Source organism: Vanellus vanellus, assembly GCF_965231255.1.
Source record: "Vanellus vanellus genome assembly, chromosome: 1".
Classification (NCBI taxonomy): domain Eukaryota; kingdom Metazoa; phylum Chordata; class Aves; order Charadriiformes; family Charadriidae; genus Vanellus; species Vanellus vanellus.
The window spans coordinates 222,345,866-222,366,177 of NC_138905.1; the positions used below are offsets into that span (position 1 = coordinate 222,345,866).

A 20,312-nucleotide genomic window follows, 5' to 3' on the forward strand; every position below is an offset into this window, starting at 1 on the left:
AACGGTTTGACACTGGAAGAGGGGAGATTGAGATGAGATATTGGGAAGCAATTCTCGGCTGTGCGGGCAGTGAGCTCCTGGTGCAGGGTGCCCCGAGAAGCTGTGGCTGCCCCATCCCTGGAGGTGTTCAAGGCCAGGTTGGACGGGGCTGGGAGCAACCTGGGCTGGGGGGAGGTGTCCCTGCCCAGGGCAGGGGGGTTGGGGTTGGCCTGCATGATCTTTAAACGTCCCTTCCAGCCCAAACCCTTCTGTGATTGTATGGACTAGGGGGATGATGTAGTTCTAATCAGAGTGAATGAAGACCAGAGGTGCTGCATCTCAGACTTGCTAGGACTCTGCCATAGAAATTATTCAGTGGCAACCTGTGGATGTAATAGTACAGAAGACAGGTGATTTTTTTTTTAGTGCTTCTCATCTCTCTAAAAGATGAATCAAAGAATAATCCCGCTGTTTATTCTTCTCCTAGTTCTTGAGGGAGGACTTGAATTATCATGACCCAACAGTCAAGCACAGCACCTTCCATGGAGAAGACAAGCTCATTAGCGTGGAAGATCTCTGGAAGGCCTGGAAGACATCTGAAGGTAAAAAAGACAAACAAGCAAAATGAAACAGCCCACTCCACCCCCCGTGCCATAAAAGTGATAGACACTGTGGGTCTCATGTAACCTTGGCAGCGGTGTGTGCACCTCCCAGGAGAAACATGCTGCTGCTGCTTTTGCTGCCTTGTACAAGTACTTTTCCGGCTTCCTTTCTTGGGTGGGGGCTTTCAGGATTTCGTTGGTCTTGGTACTTCCCAACTGTTAACGCTGGTGTCTGAGTATGGCCATAAAAGTATACATTGTTGTTTCGTTTCTCTGCCTCTATCAATGCGTGTTAAAACTGAGCCAAATGCTGTCCTATTCCACGTCCTCCTTTTCCTGCCCAGTTTCAGCTGGTGTTTTTATCGGGTAATAGCATCCTAAATATTCAATAGAGCTGCGTGGGAGTTTTCCTACACACCGTGTTTTCCTTAGAAGAAACTGGCTGAACCTGAAAGCTCCTTAATCTAGTGAAAAGAAGGTAGAATAAAGCCCTACAAGTAGAAGTGTATGTGAATACATTCAATGTAGGAATAAGCTGCAAACAGCTCGGAGATGGTGGTGTTCATCACAGCAAGTTAACCCGGGGAGGTGAGGGAAGTTCCCTCATTGGTAGGAAACTTCCTGAAGCTTCTGAGTCTTGGAAGGAACTTGGCAGTTCGTTAGTGCTTCCCTGGGTGCTGCGGGCGGGCTGCCCGCGCCCTGGGCTTTCCCACGCCGCCTCTCTGCGCACCAGAGGGTGGCCGAGGTGGTCAGGAAGAGGCACAATTTCACTTCCGCTTTTTCCCTGACCAGAATTTTGCAATTTCTCTTTTGAGAGATCTTAAAACTGATTTTTCTTTCTAGTTAAGAGAAGTTATTCACAAGTTTTGGGCTTCGTTACAGGAGGATGTTTTACCTTAAGAGCAGCAGCACTAATAAGAAAAATCTTCACTGCCTTGAAAATGAAAAGGGGGGGAGGGTGTAGAAGTAGGAAGATGGCAATTCTGCAAAACATAGGTGTAGTGTTGACTGTGGGATGCATTTTGATTTACTTCTTGCATTGAGTGGTGTGTTGATGCACACTGGTGTATCGGGTAATTCTGTGACCCGCGGCACGGACTGTTCTGCCACTGGCTGCCCTTTGCTCCTCCACTTCTGCTTTCCCTTTCCCCTCATTACACTAGTCACCGTGTTGCTCTTGAGACCTGGAACATCTTTTTTCCCAATACTTTTAATTGCTACTCTTTCCCTTCACTTACAGTCTTTTTCCTTCCCTCTGCCCTCCAAGATCAGGTTATCTTATCAACCCCCATCACTTCAGAAATTGGATTTGAATCTTCTGATCAATTCATCAGTGATAAAGTTTTTCTCATTCGTGTCCTGTTCCGTTTGTATTTGATTCCTCTGTCTTAGTTCATACGTTTCTTCGGGGCAGGACGCGCTCAGTGTTTTCAGAGCGCTGTGCGCATACAGTTTTGAGTGAGTTTGTAGTCTGTGGCCATCCCAGAAGGACTGGATGAGTGCCGAGGTACGGCGCTGGAAAGGCGGTTTGAAAACACAGAGGTTCAGTGCACGATCCTGGCGTTGTTTATCCAGGATCAGGCGCTCCGTCCCCTGGAGATGGGCAGCCGCGTGTTGGAAATTCCTGTCCAAACCGCACTTACACATGGGGATGATGCTAACAAGTCGCTGTGTCTCCCGTGTCCAAGGGAAGCCTCGTGTCAGAAGTGTTTATTCTGTTGCACGGCTGTTTACAGATGCCTTTGCCTGAAGCGTATTTTAATGTTGGCTGGGAAAGGGTAGAAATCATTAAGGGCTGGAGGAGAACATCCCATGATACTCCCCAGTTCCCTTAATTGCCGAGTTGCTTTTGCTCTCTCCCTGCTTCTGACACGCACGCGTCTGCCGTGCCTTTGGGTAGAGCTGCTGCGGCATCGCGGCTTTGCTCACTGTCTGGGGTTTAGTTACCGCTCCTGTCCTCCTTCCCCGCCAGTCTGTATCTAGCTCATGAAATAGAGTATTGGTCTGACATGGAGCCTAATGGTGGCGTTGGATCCCGAGCCGTAAAACGAGTAGAATCAGGCCTGTAGAACAGGTCCATGTCTCCATACGGGCGTGAAAAGCCGCTTTGAGACAGCGCCGGGGGCCTGACGGGGACGGGTGCCCGCGGCAGCTCTGCCCGATCCTGACACCCGAGGTCAAGCAAGTGCTTTACCTGCCTACAACTGCTGCTGTTCCTCGTCATACGTGTCAGCTGAAAAGCTGGTTCTGCCCCCTAATTATCCAAAAATACAAAGATTGTGCTGCTCTTAAAAGCCCTCCGTAAGCTCTACCAAAGCCACTGAAGTAGCAGATCAGATCAGATCATCACAGCAAGGATGCCATCGCTGCCCGTCTTCGCACGGGAGCGTGCCAGTGTGTTTCTCAGTGAATGGCTGGAGAGCAGCCCTGAGGAGAAGGACCTGGGGGTGCTGAGCGATGAGAAGCTCAACATGAGCCAGCAGTGTGCCATTGCAGCCCAGAAGGCCAACCGTATCTTAGGCTGCATCAGAAGTAGTGTGGCCAGCAGGTCAAAGAAGGGGATTCTGCCCCTCTACTCCACTCTCGTGAGACCCCACCTGGAGTACTACATCCAGCTCTGGAGTCCCCAACAGAAGAAGGACATGGACCTGCTGGAGCATGTCCAGAGGAGAGCCACGAAGATGATCGGAGGGCTGGAGCACCTCTCCTATGAAGACAGGCTGGGAGACTTGGGGGAAGTCAGCCTGGAGAAGAGAAGGCTCCGGGAAGACCTCAGAGCCCCTTCCAGTGCCTAAAGGGGCTCCAGGAGAGCTGGGGAGGGACTCTGGGTCAGGGAGGGGAGCCATGGGACGAGGGGAACAGTTTGACACTGACAGAGGAGAGACTGAGATGAGATATTGGGAAGAAAATTCTGTCCTGTGCAGGCGGTGAGCCCCTGGCGCAGGGTGCCCCGAGGAGCTGTGGCTGCCCCATCCCTGGAGGTGTTCAAGGCCGGGTTGGACGGGGCTGGGAGCACCCTGGGCTGGGGGGAGGTGGCCCTGCCCAGGGCAGGGGGGTGGAACGAGATGGTCTTTAAGGTCCCTTCTAACCCACACCATTCTGTGATTTCCTTCCAAAATAAAGACCTGGATGTGGAAGGCCAAAAAGAGAGGGAAGCTGAGGGTTTCAGGGCTGGGCTGTGTGGGGCTGAGAGGTGGCCGTTGTTGTTCTGGGGACATGGAGGGGCCTTGTGGGACAAGCCCTATGGACAGTTTCCTTGAGCGAGGGCACTCGCTGGCTTTGTGTTTGTCATCGCAAGTCATCGTGCGAGCCCACACGGGGATGACACCTCCCTTTCCAGTCTCACTCTCCTTTGCTCAGCGCTTGGCTCCCGTCCTGCCCGCTTTGTCATCTTTCCGTCGAAGGCGTTTAGCGAGCTGGAGCGAGCTGGGAGATGTTTCTCATATTTGTGAGACAACTCATTGTTGACATTTAAGAAGCGCAGCGGGGCCCTGCGCTTGGCCGCCCTCGCAGCAGCAGTGCACGGGCCCTTTCTCCCCACGGCTGTTGGAAAGGCCGTGCGGGAGATGGATGGGCGTTGGGCCGGAAGCGCGCGAGGTGGTGGCGGTGGGCAGCGGTGATGTCCAGCACAGCACCCGGGGCTGCTGGGGGCCACAAGAGCTCAGCCCACGCAAAGCAAAGACAGTGATTGATAAATTAAAAGCACGGCAAATCCCGCTCTGTCCTATGAAAAAAATCCGTTGTGTGATTTTCTTTGCCTTCACAGCATTGTAAGTACAACAAAACTAAGTGGCAAAGGCAGAAGCTTCCTTCCCCAGCGTTTCCATATCTGTGGCTTTAGGGCTGTGTGTCAGCTCCAAAAGAGTCCCCAAATCCCCAGGAGAGGCAGGGAAGGAGAGATGCTCACCTGGCTCTCTGGGGCTGCTGCGCCCGCTCCACCTCCTCCTGCAAATCACTTTCTCAACCTGTTGACAACCATTTTCTTATGGTGTTTCTCCACCTGCACTTCTCTTTAATTGATGCTCACGTGTTGCACGGGTCTGGAGGAGGGGGTGAGGCTTTCAGAGCGTGTTGCCGGACAGGTTATAGAGGGCACGTGGTGAGGAGGAACATACTGTGTTGGGAGTTTAGAGATGGCAACCTCACTTGGATGGTAGAAAACGGAGGATTTCAGTTATGGTCTGCCAGCGCTTTGGGTGTTGCGTCTCCGAGGACCTCAGGCCCTTCTGGTGACATGGCAAAAGGCAGTGGCTGAGGCTGCTCCTCTGTCTGATGTCCTTGGTCATGTTTATCTTCCCTGAGCTGAAAGCACGGGGTCAAAACCAACCACCCTGTCCCTGTGGTTGGGACAGCACCAGTCCTTCCCATGCTGTGGGGGTGTCTGTCCAGGCGAAACCTGCGGTAGCCCGTGGTGTCCACACTCAGTCTGCCCAGAGAAGCTGTGGCTGCCCCATCCCTGGAGGTGTTCAAGGCCGGGTTGGACGGGGCTGGGAGCAACCTGGGCTGGGGGGAGGTGTCCCTGCCCTGGGCAGGGGGGTGGAACTCGATTCTCAAGGTCCCTTCCAACCCAAACCATTCTATGATTCTAATAATGAGGGGACTGGAGCATCTTTCTTATGAGGAAAGGTTGAGGGACGTGGGGCTTTTTAGTCCGGAGAAAAGAAGACTGAGGGGGGGATTGTATCAATGCTTATCAATACCTCAAGGGCGGGTGCCGGGGGATGGGAACAGTCTTTGTTCAGTGGTGCCCAGTGACAGGACAAGAGGGAACGGGCACAGACTGACCATAGGAAGTTCCATCTGAACCTGAGGAGGGACTTCTCTCCTGTGCGGGCGGCAGAGCACTGGCACAGCTGCCCAGAGAGGGGGGGAGTCTCCCCCTCGGGAGCCATTCCAAACCCGCCTGGAGGTGTCCTGTGCCACTGCTGGAGGTGCCCCTGCTCTGGCGGGGGGTGGCACTGGGGGGGCTCCAGAGGGCCCTTCCCACCCTCACCAGTCTGGGACTCTGTGATCTGTAGCAGCCCATCGTGTGTAGAACAGACTCACAAAAATAGTTGCCCACGCGCCCGGGTAGAGGCTGAGGACCTGCAGGATTGCCCGGGGTATCCCAGGGGGGTTATCTCTTGGCTGATCGTCCACAGAATTTCGTGTCATCCCACCCCAGCTCACTGCATACTGTATAGGAATGTGTTTAAGCTCTGTAGATATTTTCCCTTCACCGATGGTGACAGGGTGAGGTATGTCGGTGAAGCTATGCTGTTGTTGCTGCCGTGATGATTTTAGTTGCTTAGTAAAAATATTAAGCCGCTTGCTTGTCTGCTACCTCTCCTGCAGTGTATAACTGGACGGTTGACGAGGTGGTCCAGTGGCTCATTACCTACGTAGAGCTGCCGCAGTATGAAGAGACCTTCAGAAAGTTGCAGCTGAGTGGACACGCCATGCCCAGGTCAGTGCCTACTGCATTGTCTTGCGTTCCTCTGGGACGTGTGCCGGGGAGAAAAAACAGATCTGAGGCGGCTCATAACATCCCGTGTGATTCCTTGGCGTGCGCAGCGCCGGGGCTAATTCCTCTTCCGCCTGTGTTGCGTTGGGAGACTCCGGCTTTGCCATGGTCCTCTCTGCAGGGAGTGAGCGAGCCCTGGGCAAGCGTGGGTCTGCTGCGGGCAGAAGGAGAGGCTGCCGTCCGAATCGCGGGGTCGTGAACGCTGTCCTTGCTGGTTTGTGTGCTGGACTTCGCCTGCCTCCACCTGAAGCTACGTATTCAGCGCTGAAATGCTGACCTGTAACTGGGCAGACTGGGCTGCGTGCTGGCTCTGCCACAGCCCACCGTTGTAACCCAGCCTGGTCACGGAGCTTCTCCGTCATCGCCCACCATCCTCAGCCAAGGAGCATCCCCGCTTCCCGGGGTGCTTCGGAGTTCCCAGTTCAAGGGTTACTGGTTCTGTATCTCTGCACTCCCCAGCACTGGTATGTGCTGGTGTTAGTTCGTTCCCCTTGATGCTCTGGCAAAGGAACCTTGTGTTCCTCAAGAGAAGTACGTGCCTGAGTTGGCCTAAACTCATCATAGGTTTGAAAAACCTCAGTGCAGTTTTTTGGGTAAAAAAGCTGAATGGGGACCTGTAAACTGAGCGGGAAGGAGGGGTTAACTGGGAATAAAATAAGGTTTTCAAGGCAACACACAGTGCGCCCACATTTTTTCCAAGTGAGAAATATGGTCTTATGGTCTATGAAGTGAGGTGTCAAGGGCTAGCAATACATGTTTGGTTAAAAACCCCTAAAATACTAGTGGTTGGTAGGACACCAAAAGATCAGTTTTGTTAGGAAAACAGTAATTTAGGTTGTCAGGATTAATGGCATAGGTGTGGCCTTGGTTTGTCCTTCTCTCCAAGTAAAGCCGAAGACACTGCTGCTCAACTCTTCCATAGAGATATCCCGTACCAGAGGTGACAGTATTTGAGGGATTTCTTTTGTCCTGATCACCTACGCAGGCAGCTTTTGGGTCCCGCTCATTGCAGTTCTCCTCCTGTAGCCTCCACGTTACTAACTTTTGGCCAGTTAATAATCCAGATGGATATGAGTATGCCTACTTCTTTTTTTTAATTTTATTTTAATTGTTTTTTTTTCCAGGCTAGCAGTGAACAACGCTACCATGATGGGGAGTGTCCTGAAAATGACAGATCGAAGCCACAGGCAGAAGCTGCAGCTGAAAGCTCTGGACACGGTGCTCTTTGGGCCTCCGCTCTGTAAGTAACAGCAATGCAAAGCCCTTTCTTTGGCTGTTAATCACGAGGATCTGTGTCTGCCGAGCGTTGGACAGCAAAGGCAGATCTGTGTGAACTAGACTTCACCCTGGGTGGCCTCATCTCCGTAAATTGTCCCTGCTACAGTTCCCCTGAAATAGGGTTTGTCGGAGCAGCCCCGTAGCCCGGAGGCGAGCTGCCTGCCGCCTCCCGGGGGCTGCTCGTGGGGCTGGGGACCCGCTGTCCTGCTGGCGTCTCCCGCCTCCCGCGGGTAGAACCGTCCCATCTTTCCTGCTGGTGTGGGGTTTGCCGCTGCCCCGGCGGGGACGTGCCGCGCACAGCCGCCCTGCCTGCCCGCAGGGAAGCTGCTGCCGCCGGGACCCGCCGCTCCGGTGACTCAGGCTGCAGATGACCCACCTCCGGACACGGGGAATAGCGACGTGGGCTGGATGGGAAGGCATTTGGGATGGATGAGAACCAGGGACTGGGTTCCTTTGATGCTGATTATAGGCATCAAAGGTTGGCGCGGATCTGGAAGCCCTTTGATGCTTATCTCCGGGGTGCTCCTTTTGCATTCGTTCCAGTCTGGCTCACGTCTACTGCCTCTTCATTAAAGGTACTTTTGTCTCTCTCCCTCTTACTCACGTCTTTCTCATGAGCTTTAGATGCTTTTGTGAGGCCAACAGAAACCTTGCTTGGTCAGGGCCTGTTTCTGCTCGGCACCGTGCAGGCGAGGAGGATTTTTCAGGCAGAGTGTGTTCGAGCCCTCCTAGGCAGCACTCCGCTTTCCCTTTCAGTTGTGGTGTGTCCCCTGTGCGGGAGGCTTCAAACGAAGGCGAAGGGGTACCTGCTACCGGGCTGCAAATGCAAGAGCCTGACCGCAGATTCTGGCTGAGGAGCAGCCGGGATTGCTGGCAGCCGGAGGTGCGCACCATCGAAAATACCGCTTTGTGCTTCCTCTGTTCTTTACATGGTTTTTTTTAAAGCATCTGCTCCTGTCCGTGGCTGGAACAGCAGACAGGATGCACCTTGATTCTGTGGGACATGGATGTGCAAACGATCTAATGGAGAAGTTCAGGTTTTTTGGCCTTTTTTCCAACTTTCCCCCTCCGGGCTGCCCAGCCTTGGCTGGTGGGAAGCGATGAGACGCTTCCATTATTTCTTCCATTCTTTTTTTAAAAGTCCAGCTGTTAGCGCAGTCTTTTCTTGTTTCCAATCTGTGTCCACGTTCCTGAGAAAAGGTGCGGTGAGGCAGATCCCGGGAAAACCGGCTGCGCAGAGGGAAGCGAGCGAAATTTACAAGGCTTGGCAGGGATGTAACTGAGTGAGTTAGAAGTACAGTCAGACGGTTTTGCTTCCAGTTATTACATCAAGCATATATTCACTCAGGCACAGTTTGCTTTTTTATTTGTACTTTCCCTGTGTCGCAAGCGAAGCTTTCTGGTGGGTCGGTGGCGTTGCCGGGGGCGGTGGGGACGCGGTGGGTGAGTGCCATCGCTCTCGCATCCTGGTGGGTACCGCTGCTCGCCCGGCAGAGGCTGGAGCCCGGAGCCGCCCGGCGTGGAGGGGGAATTTTTCAGACAGGTCTCGGATGCTCTGTAAATAAATGGCAAAGTAAATTACTCTTAATGGGTGGAGACTAATGGCCGTGCTCCATGCTGGAGGCATTGCCTTTCGCCGCGCGGCTCTCCTGGCACGGGAACACGGCCCTCCTCCGGTCAGGCAGATGAAAGTGTGCGGCGAACCGTCCCCATCGGGTTCTTTCAGGTCGGTTTGTCTGTTACAGATTTTGCGATCTGCCCACGTATCGGGTACGTGAATGGAGGAAATGCCCTGTGAATTTTTTAGCAGCAGTAGAGATTTAACACTTCTTGGAAGGTGCTGTTTGCAGTTTTCTGGTTACCTGAATGGATTTGTCTCCGGTTCGTACTGCGGCGTGCAGTGAGAGGTTATTTGTCTAAAACGGATTCCTTAAGGAATGGATTGTGAAACAGCCGTTTTCGGCAGCCATTGGCAATCGGCAGTTTCGGGAACTACGTAGTGACCTTTTAAGCTGCAGAAGCAGCGCTCGCGCAGGGATGGAGTGAGTGGTTTCAGCTACGTTCCTGTTACAGTTCTTTTCCGGTGGTCAGCGGAGGTGGTCTCCTGTCATCTCTGCTGTTGAGAGAGGGATCCCGCTGGCAGCGGGCTCTGGCTCACAGGTGCAGGATTTCAATGGTTTGTCTTCTCTCTTGGCGCTACTTTCTATTCACCACAAGTATAAAAACACTGAAATAAGCTCAGCCTAGACTGGAGCCCCATGGCTGCTTCCTGCAGACCCATAAAACTGGAGACATCTCTCTAGTGGTGGGGATCAAAGCACCCCTTCCAAGGTATGGTTCCGCATGAAGCTGGGTGAAGCTTTTCCCCATCCCGGGGCTAAAGATTTTGTTCTCTGACGGCTCCTGTCGTATGCTGCGGAGGTTTCAGGTGGTTGAGTGGGCACCTGGCCCATGCCCGTGCTGATCCATGGGCTCCTGTTGCCCCACGAGGTCGGATTTCCCGTGCCAGGCTCCCGACGTGCCATCTCCTCCTTCAGACAGGTCTGCCCGCTTGCAGGGTTGCAGCTCTGTCATTAACGCAAGTGTGAAGGAATACAGTAAAATTATAATCTACGCAAGATGAAGCGATTGCTGCTTCTGTCTGTGTCCTGTCGGTGTCCTGTTCCCGTGGGTCCGGGGTTTGTCCAGCACAAAGTACCACAGCTTCAGGTGAAACAAGAGAGGGGAATTTAATAGATATTTTTGGTGAAAAGTGAATTTAAATTTTTCTTGCTCATATCTCTCAAGTGATGGAGACTGAGACATAACGTCTCCTCACGGGCGGTTCAGGGCACCTCTTGTGCTACTGTTTGGGGTTAAAAGACAGAGAAAATGCTGTGCAGTGAGTCACCTGTCCTGGTGCCTTCTCCCGACCCCCTCCCCAAAGGCCATCCAAGCGGGACCTCTGTGTCGCCTGTGGGATTTCAGGAGAGGTTTCCGTAGCTCCGCTTCCCAGGACAGAGGTCCACCAGACGTAATGTGTTTCACGGCAAGGCACAACCCATGGCCAAGCCGCTGCCCGAGCAGTGCGTGCCCCGGGCTCTGCCGGGGGTCCTGCGCGGCCCCGGGGAGCGCTGCACCCCTCAGCCTCCCCCTGGAGCCGCCGGGCACCCTGACACCCATCGCCCTGGGTCTGCTGCCCCCCAGTGCCCCCCGCACCCTCCCGGGCTGTCCGCGGGGGTCCCGCAGCGCCGTGGGACGGGGTCTCTGCCATTCCCCAGCCCCTCTTGTTTGTGGTCGTCGTTAACTGTTGTCCTGAGCGTTACCCTGTATTTATTGAACGTCCGTGCGTGAGTTAACAGAAGCGCAAGGAGCGGGTGCCTGGGAAAGGAGATGTTTCCCAGGCAGGAGGTGGCACGTGTTGGAGGTTTCTGAACGAACTGACCTTTTTTTGATTTTTATTAAGGATTTGTTCCTCGGTGCCCACTCCCCAGGGTGGGTGAAGCCACGTTTCCTTCCGTGGAACTTCCTGTATAGCCCGTTTGTTTCCCTTTACTATAATTAAAAGAGTATTTGACAAGTACTTTGAGATCCGCTGAATCATTATTTGTTTAAAGCAATAGAATTTCTTAACCAAATACCAGATTAATTTATCGCTGTGAGATTTGCCATCCACTTTAAATATTTACAGTTGACTGGATTGTGTTTAGATAACCTGCACTGAGACAGAAATGCAGCTCTGTCCCATTAATAGACCTCAGAGGGTCCGTTAGCGTTACGGTATGGCTTTCTCGGTGCGTGTGCCGGCAGCGCCTGGTGTGTCGGCGGGGGGTTTGCTTTGGTTTGGGGGTTCCTTGAGGAGCAGTAGCTCTGAGCCTGGAGAGCCAAGGAGGGGGTGACAGAGGAACCTGGCTGGTGTGACGGTGTCCCACTGCCGGTGCAATCAGCGCACGTATAAAAGTCACTTCATGTAATTATCTTATGGGTCCTCTAGCAATGAAGGTGTGAATGTCCTCTAGAATGAGTGTGAAGTGGTGCCTGTGCCACCGCCGTGCCCGGCGTTTCTCTACTGCCCCGGCTCGTGGCTGAAACCGTCTGCTGCTGGGCGAGGGAGGTGGTGGCACTGGGCCACTGATTCACCTAGGGAAACTAAAAACATCAGTAAATCCTATTTTAAATCCTGTGGCTGCCCCATCCCTGGAGGGGTTCAAGGCCGGGTTGGACGGGGCTGGAAGCGACCTGGGCTGGGGGGAGGTGGCCCTGCCCAGGGCAGGGGGTGGAACGAGATGATCTTTAAGGTCCCTTCCGACCTAACCCATTCTGTGATTCTATGTGTGTTTTTTCTGGTGTTTCAACCTGAATGTAAATATGCGGTATAGAATTTACCAGGTATGTAGGTTTTCTCCTATTTTAGCAGTGCTTAGGTAAGTTGCTGAAAAATTGGTGACTTTCTCATAATCTGTTCCGGTTCTGTTGCCAAAGTAAAATTTTGTGAAACTTTTTGTTTAAAAATTGAGGCTTTGAATTTGTGTCTTTTATGATGGGGCTCTTTTGCTTAAGAAACCTGAGGTTACTGTGAAGTTTTTCTGTTGTACAGCTTTTTACGGCGCTGCTTTAAAACATAAAACAAGGCAGTGCTGCAAACCTGACGTGACATTAATAGTCTTGCGGTCAATGCATAACACCTGCTGTCTTTGGCAAAATTGCGTCCGTTCTTCCTTCTTTCCCCCAAAAAGAAAAGAGAAGAGGTATAGAAATGGGTTTTCCCTGGCGTACGTTGCTTTTTCCTGCAGCTTTTGCAAGGTTTGCCCGGTGGCAGCTGCCGGTGCTGGGAGCGAAAGGGTGAAGCGGCGCGGGAGCAGCGGAGCAGAAGAGGCCACACGCGAGGAGGGAGAACAGGCTGTGCCAGCCCGTCTGCGGGCGAGGGAGAAATTGCAGCGTGATTTAAGTTGCAATAAACCGGAGGCAAACAATCCCAGCCTCGGCTGTGAAGCCTCCGCTGCAGAGCCTCGCCGCGCAGTTGGCCTCTGCCGCAGGGCGTTCGATGCTGAGGGCAAACAGCTGAAGTAACACGAAGTTCTGGTACGACAAGTTAAAAAGCAGCAATAAAATTGAGGGTAGAAAGATTATCTTGTGTCGCCTTGGCGATGCACCACCCCGAAGGGTCGTCCCACCGGCAGCCGCAGGAGCAGGAGCCGTGGCGAGCGTCAGAGGGAGGAACCGACGCCAGCCGTGATGGGACAGCTTGGTCCCGTCCCTCCGTGCGCAGGCAGCGGGGACAGACGCACGTTACGCATGAAAAACGCCGCCTTTTTGTGCTTGACGTAGCTCTTCGGACAGCAACTGCGGCGGCGGGTCGGCGAGCTGAACGTCCCCCGGTTGTTGTGGCCCGCGGGGAGCCCAAGGCTGGCGAGAAGGGCTGCGGGGCAGGGCAGCCCACTCGAGTGTGACAAGAACCGTCCTAGAAAAAGGTATTTCATGCCAGACCCCCTCTCCTGTCACTATATTCCCACTGTTCTGCCTTGCAAAGGCACTCATTACCCCGGAAGAAGAGTGACTTGTCCCGCAGCAGTGATTCTGGCCAGCTCCTGAACACAGGAGCAATAATAGTTTTGTTGTCTTCCTCTTGCTGACAAACCCTCCATGATTGCCGGTGATGGGCAGAGTTCCTGCGGCTTCTCCAGCCGGGTGCCTTGGCGGTGCCTGTCTGGCGCCAGGGGTTGCGCATGGCAGTGGTGTACGCCAAGATCTTGAAACCCGCACACCGTAGCTGGCTATAAAGTAAATATTTTCACAAATTCAGACACTGGAGTCTTCTAAAAGTGCCGTTGTCCTAAACATTAGAAGAGAAATTAGTCCTGTGTCACTCAAACCAGGACAACCAGTTATTTCTCAGTATTGTCCAGTGGCCTTTAACTTAGATTAGAGGAAGTTGTACGTGTGCCCCGGCAGGACAGCGCCGTGCCTCGCAGTACGAGCTCTGAGCGGACCGGGTCAGGGTCCTGGGGCGGTGTTTTTCGAGACTGTTCCCAGCTTTTTCTTGGCACCTGGTTACTATTATGAGCTCCAACCCAATCACCTGTAGGTGCCACCGAGATCAAACCGAGCCTGACTCTGGCACCGTGGGCGTTGGATGGAGCCACGCCGGTGGTGCTGAGCACTGGGAAGATCAGCTTTGGCTTTGGGGCTGTCGGTGTGGCAGCGTGCGGCGCCGGCGCCAGGCTCACGTGGGTGCCTGTAGGTGCGTCGCTCTGCTGCCACCTCAGTTCCCACTCCGTGGCGCAGAGGCAATAACGGGGATTTGAAGGAATCCTTTCAGTCATGTTGGAACTCGGAAGGAAATGAGAGCTCTGAATTGAGCCCAGGAGACGTGCTGCATCCAGCTCTTAAGTAGTTGTGCCACAGCAGCCTTAATGGGTGAGACCGCTCATACAGTGGTAACGGCTGTCCTTGCGCACCTTGTGTCACCCCACTCTGCGCGTTCCAGAGCCTCTCCCGGCAGACTCTGATAAAAACCTCCCGAGGTTTTCACTGAAACGCAATGTAAGCTGGTTTGAAGCTATGACCATTCCTTTGCCAAACTCCAGGTGCTTCTATTAGCCGTTTCAGGGACGGGGGGTGGGCTGGTCAGTCTGTTTTGGGGTGGCTTGGCGTGCGTGGGGGGCGGCATTGTGCACAGCGACACGGTGCCTGTTCTTGGAAGGGACCTTACGAAATGCCTCCCAGGGAACCCCCGCTTCCCTGCTAATGAACCTGCTTTATGCTGGTCATTTTTCAGTAGGTTGATAGTACTGAGAGTGACATCTGTGGAAAAATAATAAGTAGTTTGTGGCAAATACTGTGGGTTTTTTGGTGAAGTTTAGTACAAAATGTAAGAGCTGTACTCTTTCTTTTGTCCCCTTTCCCTTTCCTCTATCTTCTCAAAGTCCATTTGGAAAGTGCAGGACATCATCCTGCAGCCTGTCCATTTGGTGAGGTGATGTCCTCGGCACCGCGGGCTGCAGCGGAAATATCCCGAGAGCTTTCACGGAGTAGGAAAGCGTGCAAACAGTGGGTAGAATAGTTAAGTTTCAGATTAATTGGATTTTTGTTTACCATTCTTTGAACAACTTGTGTGGCGGCAGTGTCCCAGGCAGCGACAGGCGCCCTGGTGCTGGTTGCCGTTGGTGGGAAGAGGCAAGTTCCGTGCTCAAAGCAGCCAAATAACTCCTGTGGTCTGGGGAACCTTCACTCCTCTTCAGAGAAGAACTGCAGAGAAAAGCCAGTTTGGCTGAATTTGGCCTTCGTTACCCATACATTTCTTCCCAGGAATGAAGACTTGGAATTCTTCTGGTTGACCTGTGTCTTGCGAAGAGGAGTTCTAGGAAGCGAAAAGGCTACGTTGACGTCGAGGCTGAGTTTCCCTTAGAGTTCCCTTCTCCGCTTGTCTTGAGTGAAAGCTGCCGCGGAGGAAGGGTGTTTGTCAAGTCCTTGTGTGGTGGAGCTGAGAGCGGTTGGCACCGGGAGCAGCAGTAGGAGATGAATCAGGTGGAGGTGGTATCTCTGCGCAACCCCTGGACTTGCCCTCGCTGCGGGCGCTGTGCCGCGTGGCGGGGCAGGTCACGGCAGTGGTGGAGCAAACCGGAACGGAGAGAAAAGCTGTAATAGCCGTGGGTGGGTGGAAGACAAACCATCCCAACAAGTCGGCCTCGCAGTCTTCTTAAAACACGCAATAAAAGGGATTCAAAATTACATATCTGCAGCAACTTGCCAGAATCTGCTCCTTAGGAAGAGGATGTTGTGATAATCCATCCGGAATGGGAAACGGGGCCAGTATGAATCTTGTTTATTTCTTTAGTGTTGAATTTACAAGTGAACACTTTCAAAGAATGATGGAACTCTTCTGTGGCGCGTTAGGTGATGGATCACATGGCGGTGTTTGTGAAGATAGGGGAGAAGGTGCTTGAGTGTCTGCTGAGCCTTTGGAGAAGGGTCCCATCCCTCTTCCCCCATAGAGGGAAGCCCCCCACTGCGGTCAGAGGAACAGCATTGCTGTCCCTCCTCCGTGCAGATCCGCTGCAGGGCTGCGGAGCAGCCACCCCCCTGCCCCCCCTGCCCTGAGACTCAATCCCATGGTGTGCTTTTCCTTACATCTTTAGGTTTCCACCTCCCAAGTGAAGAGCCAGCCCCGAGGGGCCCTTCCCCACTGGCCCCGGCTCTGCTGATGGGTTACCCGTGTTTTGGCTGTGATCATGGAATCACAGAATGGTTTGGGTTGGAAGGGACCTTGAAGGTCATCTACTTTCAACTGCCCTGGGCAGGGACACTTCCCCCCAGCCCAGGTTGCTCCCAGCCCAGGTTGCTCCCAGCCCCGTCCAACCCGGCCTTGAACACCTCCAGGGATGGGGCAGCCACAGCTTCTCGGGGCACCCTGCGCCAGGGGCTCACCACCCGCACAGGAGAGAATTTCTTTCTTAGATCTCATCTCAATCTCCCCTCTTTCAGTGTTAAACCATTCCCCGTCATCCTATCACGATCTGTGACCCTTGTGAGCCTCCCAGTCCCCCTGTCACCCCTTTGGTCGCCCCCACGCAGGGGAGCTCCCCGTGCCCCACATGGACCATCTCCCTGCCCAGCGGCCAGAGAGCTGCCGGCCGCTGCTCCTGCCCTGGCCCAGGACCTGTCTCTGCTGGGAAAACGCTGCCAAAATCACAGCAAAAGTGTTCCCAGAAGGGGCTGACACAGGGACGGGTGACCCATGGAGGAGAGAGGTGCTCCCTGGATCCAGCCGGCGCAGCTTGCCCGGCTGAGAGACTGCCGGGGTCGGGCTCCGAGGTGGTGCCACACTAGTTCATCTGCTTCTGAAAAAAAATGCAGCTCCTGGGAAAGCTGTCTCGCCCCGGCGCCTGTGAGTTTGCAGGTGGGCTCATCTTGAACAAGGACGCTAGTTCTCCTCTTCCTTGTGTTTGTGCATCCAAGAGATGGCTGCAGTATTTGTGTTTCAGCAGCGCAGACAGCCGTTACATCCCCCGCACGGCGTGCGGGATGTCCTCCCCGGGCTGGGACTACGCGTTTGCGCTGTTTGTGTACATTAAAGCTGTTAATACGGCCATCGAGTGTGCGTGGGCTGGGGAGAGCCATAGCTGAGATGCGGTTGCCACATATTGATTAAACCCTTCAAGTGGCAGATGGCTTTGATTATTTTTCAGCAGTAGATTATGTTCAGTGTATAAAATTCCAGAGGTAAATGTCACGCTTTAAAAAAAAAAAAAAAACAAACCAAAAAAGGGTCTTTGTTGTCCTAAGGTAAAGAAATCACACACTTCTTCATAAGCTGTAGTAGTGTTGCTAAGCTGTGACATTTATTTAACAAATTTCTGCTGGAACCCTGCTCATGTTTCTGGCTAAAGGGAGGGGATTATTCCTTGGCTTCAAGAATTGCAGGTTAAATTGAGGGGGGTTTCTCTGGCAGCCGCACGGCTGCTCCCGCACCGCTCCGGGAGAGCCGGAGCAGTTCCCGTACCCATCCGGCCATCGCCTCCTCCTGCCACTTCACACCAGCTGCTCTCGGTCCAGCCTGGCGTGCCGGAGCCGAGCTGGGGTGACCGGCCGTGTTCACCCCAGAGCCCGGAGCAGAGACAGGATGGAGCAGTAGCTTAAATTGCCTTCATGTGAAACTGGTGAGTGTTCAGCATTCGACGTGCAGCGCCCTGCTTGCGAGCGTTGGATTGCGGGCGGTGGGGTGAGCGCTTCTATTCATCGGTCCGCAGCCAGGGAGAACAGCGCAGGCAGAGGGGAGGATTGTGCGGGAGAACACTGTGCTCCAGTTGGAAATCCATCGCAAACAGGGAGGTGGGATGTCATTTGACTGGCCAGCCCACGGCACCGGGGAGTCCCCGGGCTTCCTCCTGTCTCTCCCGGGTGGCATCTCTTGTCGTAGCCACACTCTGTGTGGAAGCAGAGGAAGATGTGCTGCATCATCCAGGGTTTGTATCTCCATCGCATGTTAACGCAGAGTGTTGCTCACGTGGGGGGGGGGGGAGGTGTTCCTGCCCCGACGCAGCAGCCGTGATGCTCTCGGGGTGGACATGCTGGGTGACTGGTCCCTGCCTGCCACCACCTCGGTACCGCGATGGCTTCTCGGGCTCAGCCTTTTGCCTAAACGCAGCTACAGGAAGAAGCCGACCTCAACAAAGACGTGTGTGTCACATTTGAGGGTTTTCCCTGTGTTCGTCGGGCAGTCTCTGTGCTCCAGAAGACCTCAGGTTTCTGTGCCCATCGCCTCACATGGGTGTAGCTGTGTAGAGCTGGGACACCGGGCTGCTGTACCCCTGGTCCTTGTGCTGCCTTATGTGTGTTCCTCCTTTCTGGCGCTCAGTCAACCAGAGCGGTTCCTACCGGCCACGGACAGCAGCAGCCCCCTCGAGTCGCTCCAGAAATCATTCTTCTGCTGGCGAGGGTGGTCCCATCCGCGTACTGCGCTTCCAGACCGATTCCGTTTGCAGCAGAGTGGGAGCTGCAGAAGAACCGAGGATGGGTTGTGACCAGGAGGAGTCACGGGACAGAGTCTGGTGCTGTAACCGGGGTCAGTCTCCGGCACTTTAACACAATCAAGATGAGCGCCATACGATGTATCCCGTAGGATGCAGTCAGGGGAGTCGGAGTGTGTGCATCCGTCATCTGCGGCTGTGCGGGGAACTGACCTTTCAAAGCCTCCTCTTTTCCCAGTTATGGCACGTCAGCTGTTGTTTGCTTAAAAAGAAATAAACCAGAAAACCAAGATCCAATACAAGGCCTTTTCCCAGCGCCAGGTTTAATGCTGCTGCTGCGGTCACACCCCCGTCCCCCTGTTGTACGCCGAGTCTGGCTTCGTGCCCTCTTCTGCTTCGCGACTCGTGTCTCTGCGTTCCCCTCTGCCCACGGGGCACAGCGCAATATATTCCTTGGGCTGAGGCTGCACGTGCCTTTACATGGTGCTTCATCTAAAGCCTTCAACTCGGAATGATTCATTTTGGCCAAATCTTTGTGTGTATGTGTGTATTCTTCTTGATAGTAATGGAATATTCGGTCTGTGGCGTGTAACCGAGCTGTTAGGGGATCTCTGTGTCGGTGACGTGACAGCTTCAGCGTGTGAAAATGTTGATCTCACCTATCGTCTGTGCCTGATGGAGATATTCTTACAGTTCTGGCTGTCGTCCTCCCTTAGCTGGGAAAGGATACCATTTATTGGAGATGCGTGAGAATGTAAAAACGTATTTCCAGCCCACCTTCCCCCAAACACTGAATCGTGTTGAATCCAGCAAGCTTTTCCTCCCAATTCAAGCACAGCAGCAACATCCTTTACCGCTTTGTCATCTTCGCTTCATCGCATTGTGCGTACTGACAGTAGTGTGTAGTTTCTGCATCTTCTGCCTTGACTGAAATAGAGATTTACGGGGAGTGATTTGGGGATAAGTTAAAGCGAATGTCTGGTGTCCCCGTGCTCAAGTTCACAAGGCACCAAGAAAGAGATTTGGGGGTACAATAAGTACTGGTCCTGCCTCAGCAGGGAAAGTCCTCATCCCTCCAAATGGTGGAAGTAAATTTTTTGGTTTTGGCTTTTTATTGGAGGAATTGGCAAGAGACCTGACGGCAGTTCTTCCTGACAGCCCGAGACTGTCTGTAGACCTCCTCTCACACGGAGCAGTCTCTGTTCCTCTCGCGCTTTGCCCAGTTCCCGAGTTTCCTGGGGAAAAGAAATCAGGTTTTGCGCTGTTTGGTGCAGCCTTCGTGTTTCACGGCTTGGGATTTCTCCCCAAATTGAGAGAGCAGGAGCGCTGAGCGGAGCGGGGTGCGTATCCAAGTTAGGAATGAACGGATTAATTTATTGTCGGGGGACAGAGTGGTCGTGTCTCAGTCCTTGCTGTTTGAAGGAGCTGTCACTGTGCCTTTCCGTAGTTCTTTCTTCAGTGCCTGTCGGGGGTAGTTCAGGATACCCAGTGAGAGCCTTCAGACGGGGCCTTTCAGAGCCTTCACTTCCCTGAGATCTGATAAATCCAAATTTCAAATGAGCAACGCCAGTTGGGCGATTCTCCCTTCGCGGTGCAAAGCTGATGGTTACCCCTAAGCAGTACGAAAAGCGCAGAGCTTCATATGTTGGCAAAGCCTTGAAACGCTTGGGGAAACTGAAAGGAAGGGAAGTGAAAGCCCTGAATTTGCTCTGTGTGTCATTTTGAGGGAAGGCTTTTTTGGGGGGAGGGAATCATGTTTGTTAATTGTATTGTGAGGTAGCAAAGATGAATTTAAGTCCCCGAGGGACTCTTTTATCTACATCACAGTGCTGGGAAGGAAGTACTTATTTTAAAAAAGATGACAAAATTGTTTTGGTAGAGATCCATTTCAAATTTGGTGTAATCGATGAGTTTTTAAAGTCTCTAAAAGTTCAAATAAGACAGAAGGGCTTTTTGGAGAAACGCCTTGCAGCGGGACCACCGCGGTCAGGCGTCTTGTTGCTTCTCGGTTCCTGAGAAAGCAGTCGATGCGGCGGCGTAACTGGAGACAAAGAGCTGGGGGGTTTTGTGTCAGAGGGAGGAGACGGTTTCTCGGGGACGCGATGGACATCGTTGGGCGCACGCGGCAGAGCTGTGCCAGGCACAGACGTTCACCATCTGCCTGACAATCCCGAAACGAGAGGCGCTGGGAAATGTGTAGCCCGGGAGGGATTTTGTGTGGAATCCATTTGTGTGAGCTCCCCGGCGGTGCGCGGAGGGACGGGACCGCGGCAGAGGCGGCCGTCGGGCTCTTCCCGCAGTGGGAACTCGCTCGGCTGCGCAGTGGCTCCCCCGGACCCGGCTCTGTCCCACAGCCCCGGGGTGGGAGCCAACATCTGCCAGCCGGCACAGGCTCCAGCTCGCCAGAAGAGCTGGAAGCAGAGCACAGCCGCGCTGGCTGCAGCCCCCGGTGCCGGGAACGGCTTCTCCTGCTGCCAACCCCGCGCCAAAGCCACCGGCTGC

At 53.7% G+C, this 20,312-nt stretch overlaps 1 protein-coding gene across 2 annotated transcripts in view; it reads left to right on the forward strand.

The window, feature by feature from the left end:
* The window catches only part of STIM1 (stromal interaction molecule 1), a 105,140-nt gene that overhangs the window by 51,327 nt on the left and 33,501 nt on the right, over positions 1–20,312 (forward strand). For both annotated transcript variants that reach the window (XM_082499410.1, XM_082499411.1), the window contains exons 3-5: positions 467–581; positions 5,916–6,027; positions 7,209–7,324. In XM_082499410.1, coding sequence (XP_082355536.1) covers positions 467–581; positions 5,916–6,027; positions 7,209–7,324 — 343 coding nt within the window. The remainder of the gene's footprint in view (positions 1–466; positions 582–5,915; positions 6,028–7,208; positions 7,325–20,312) is intronic.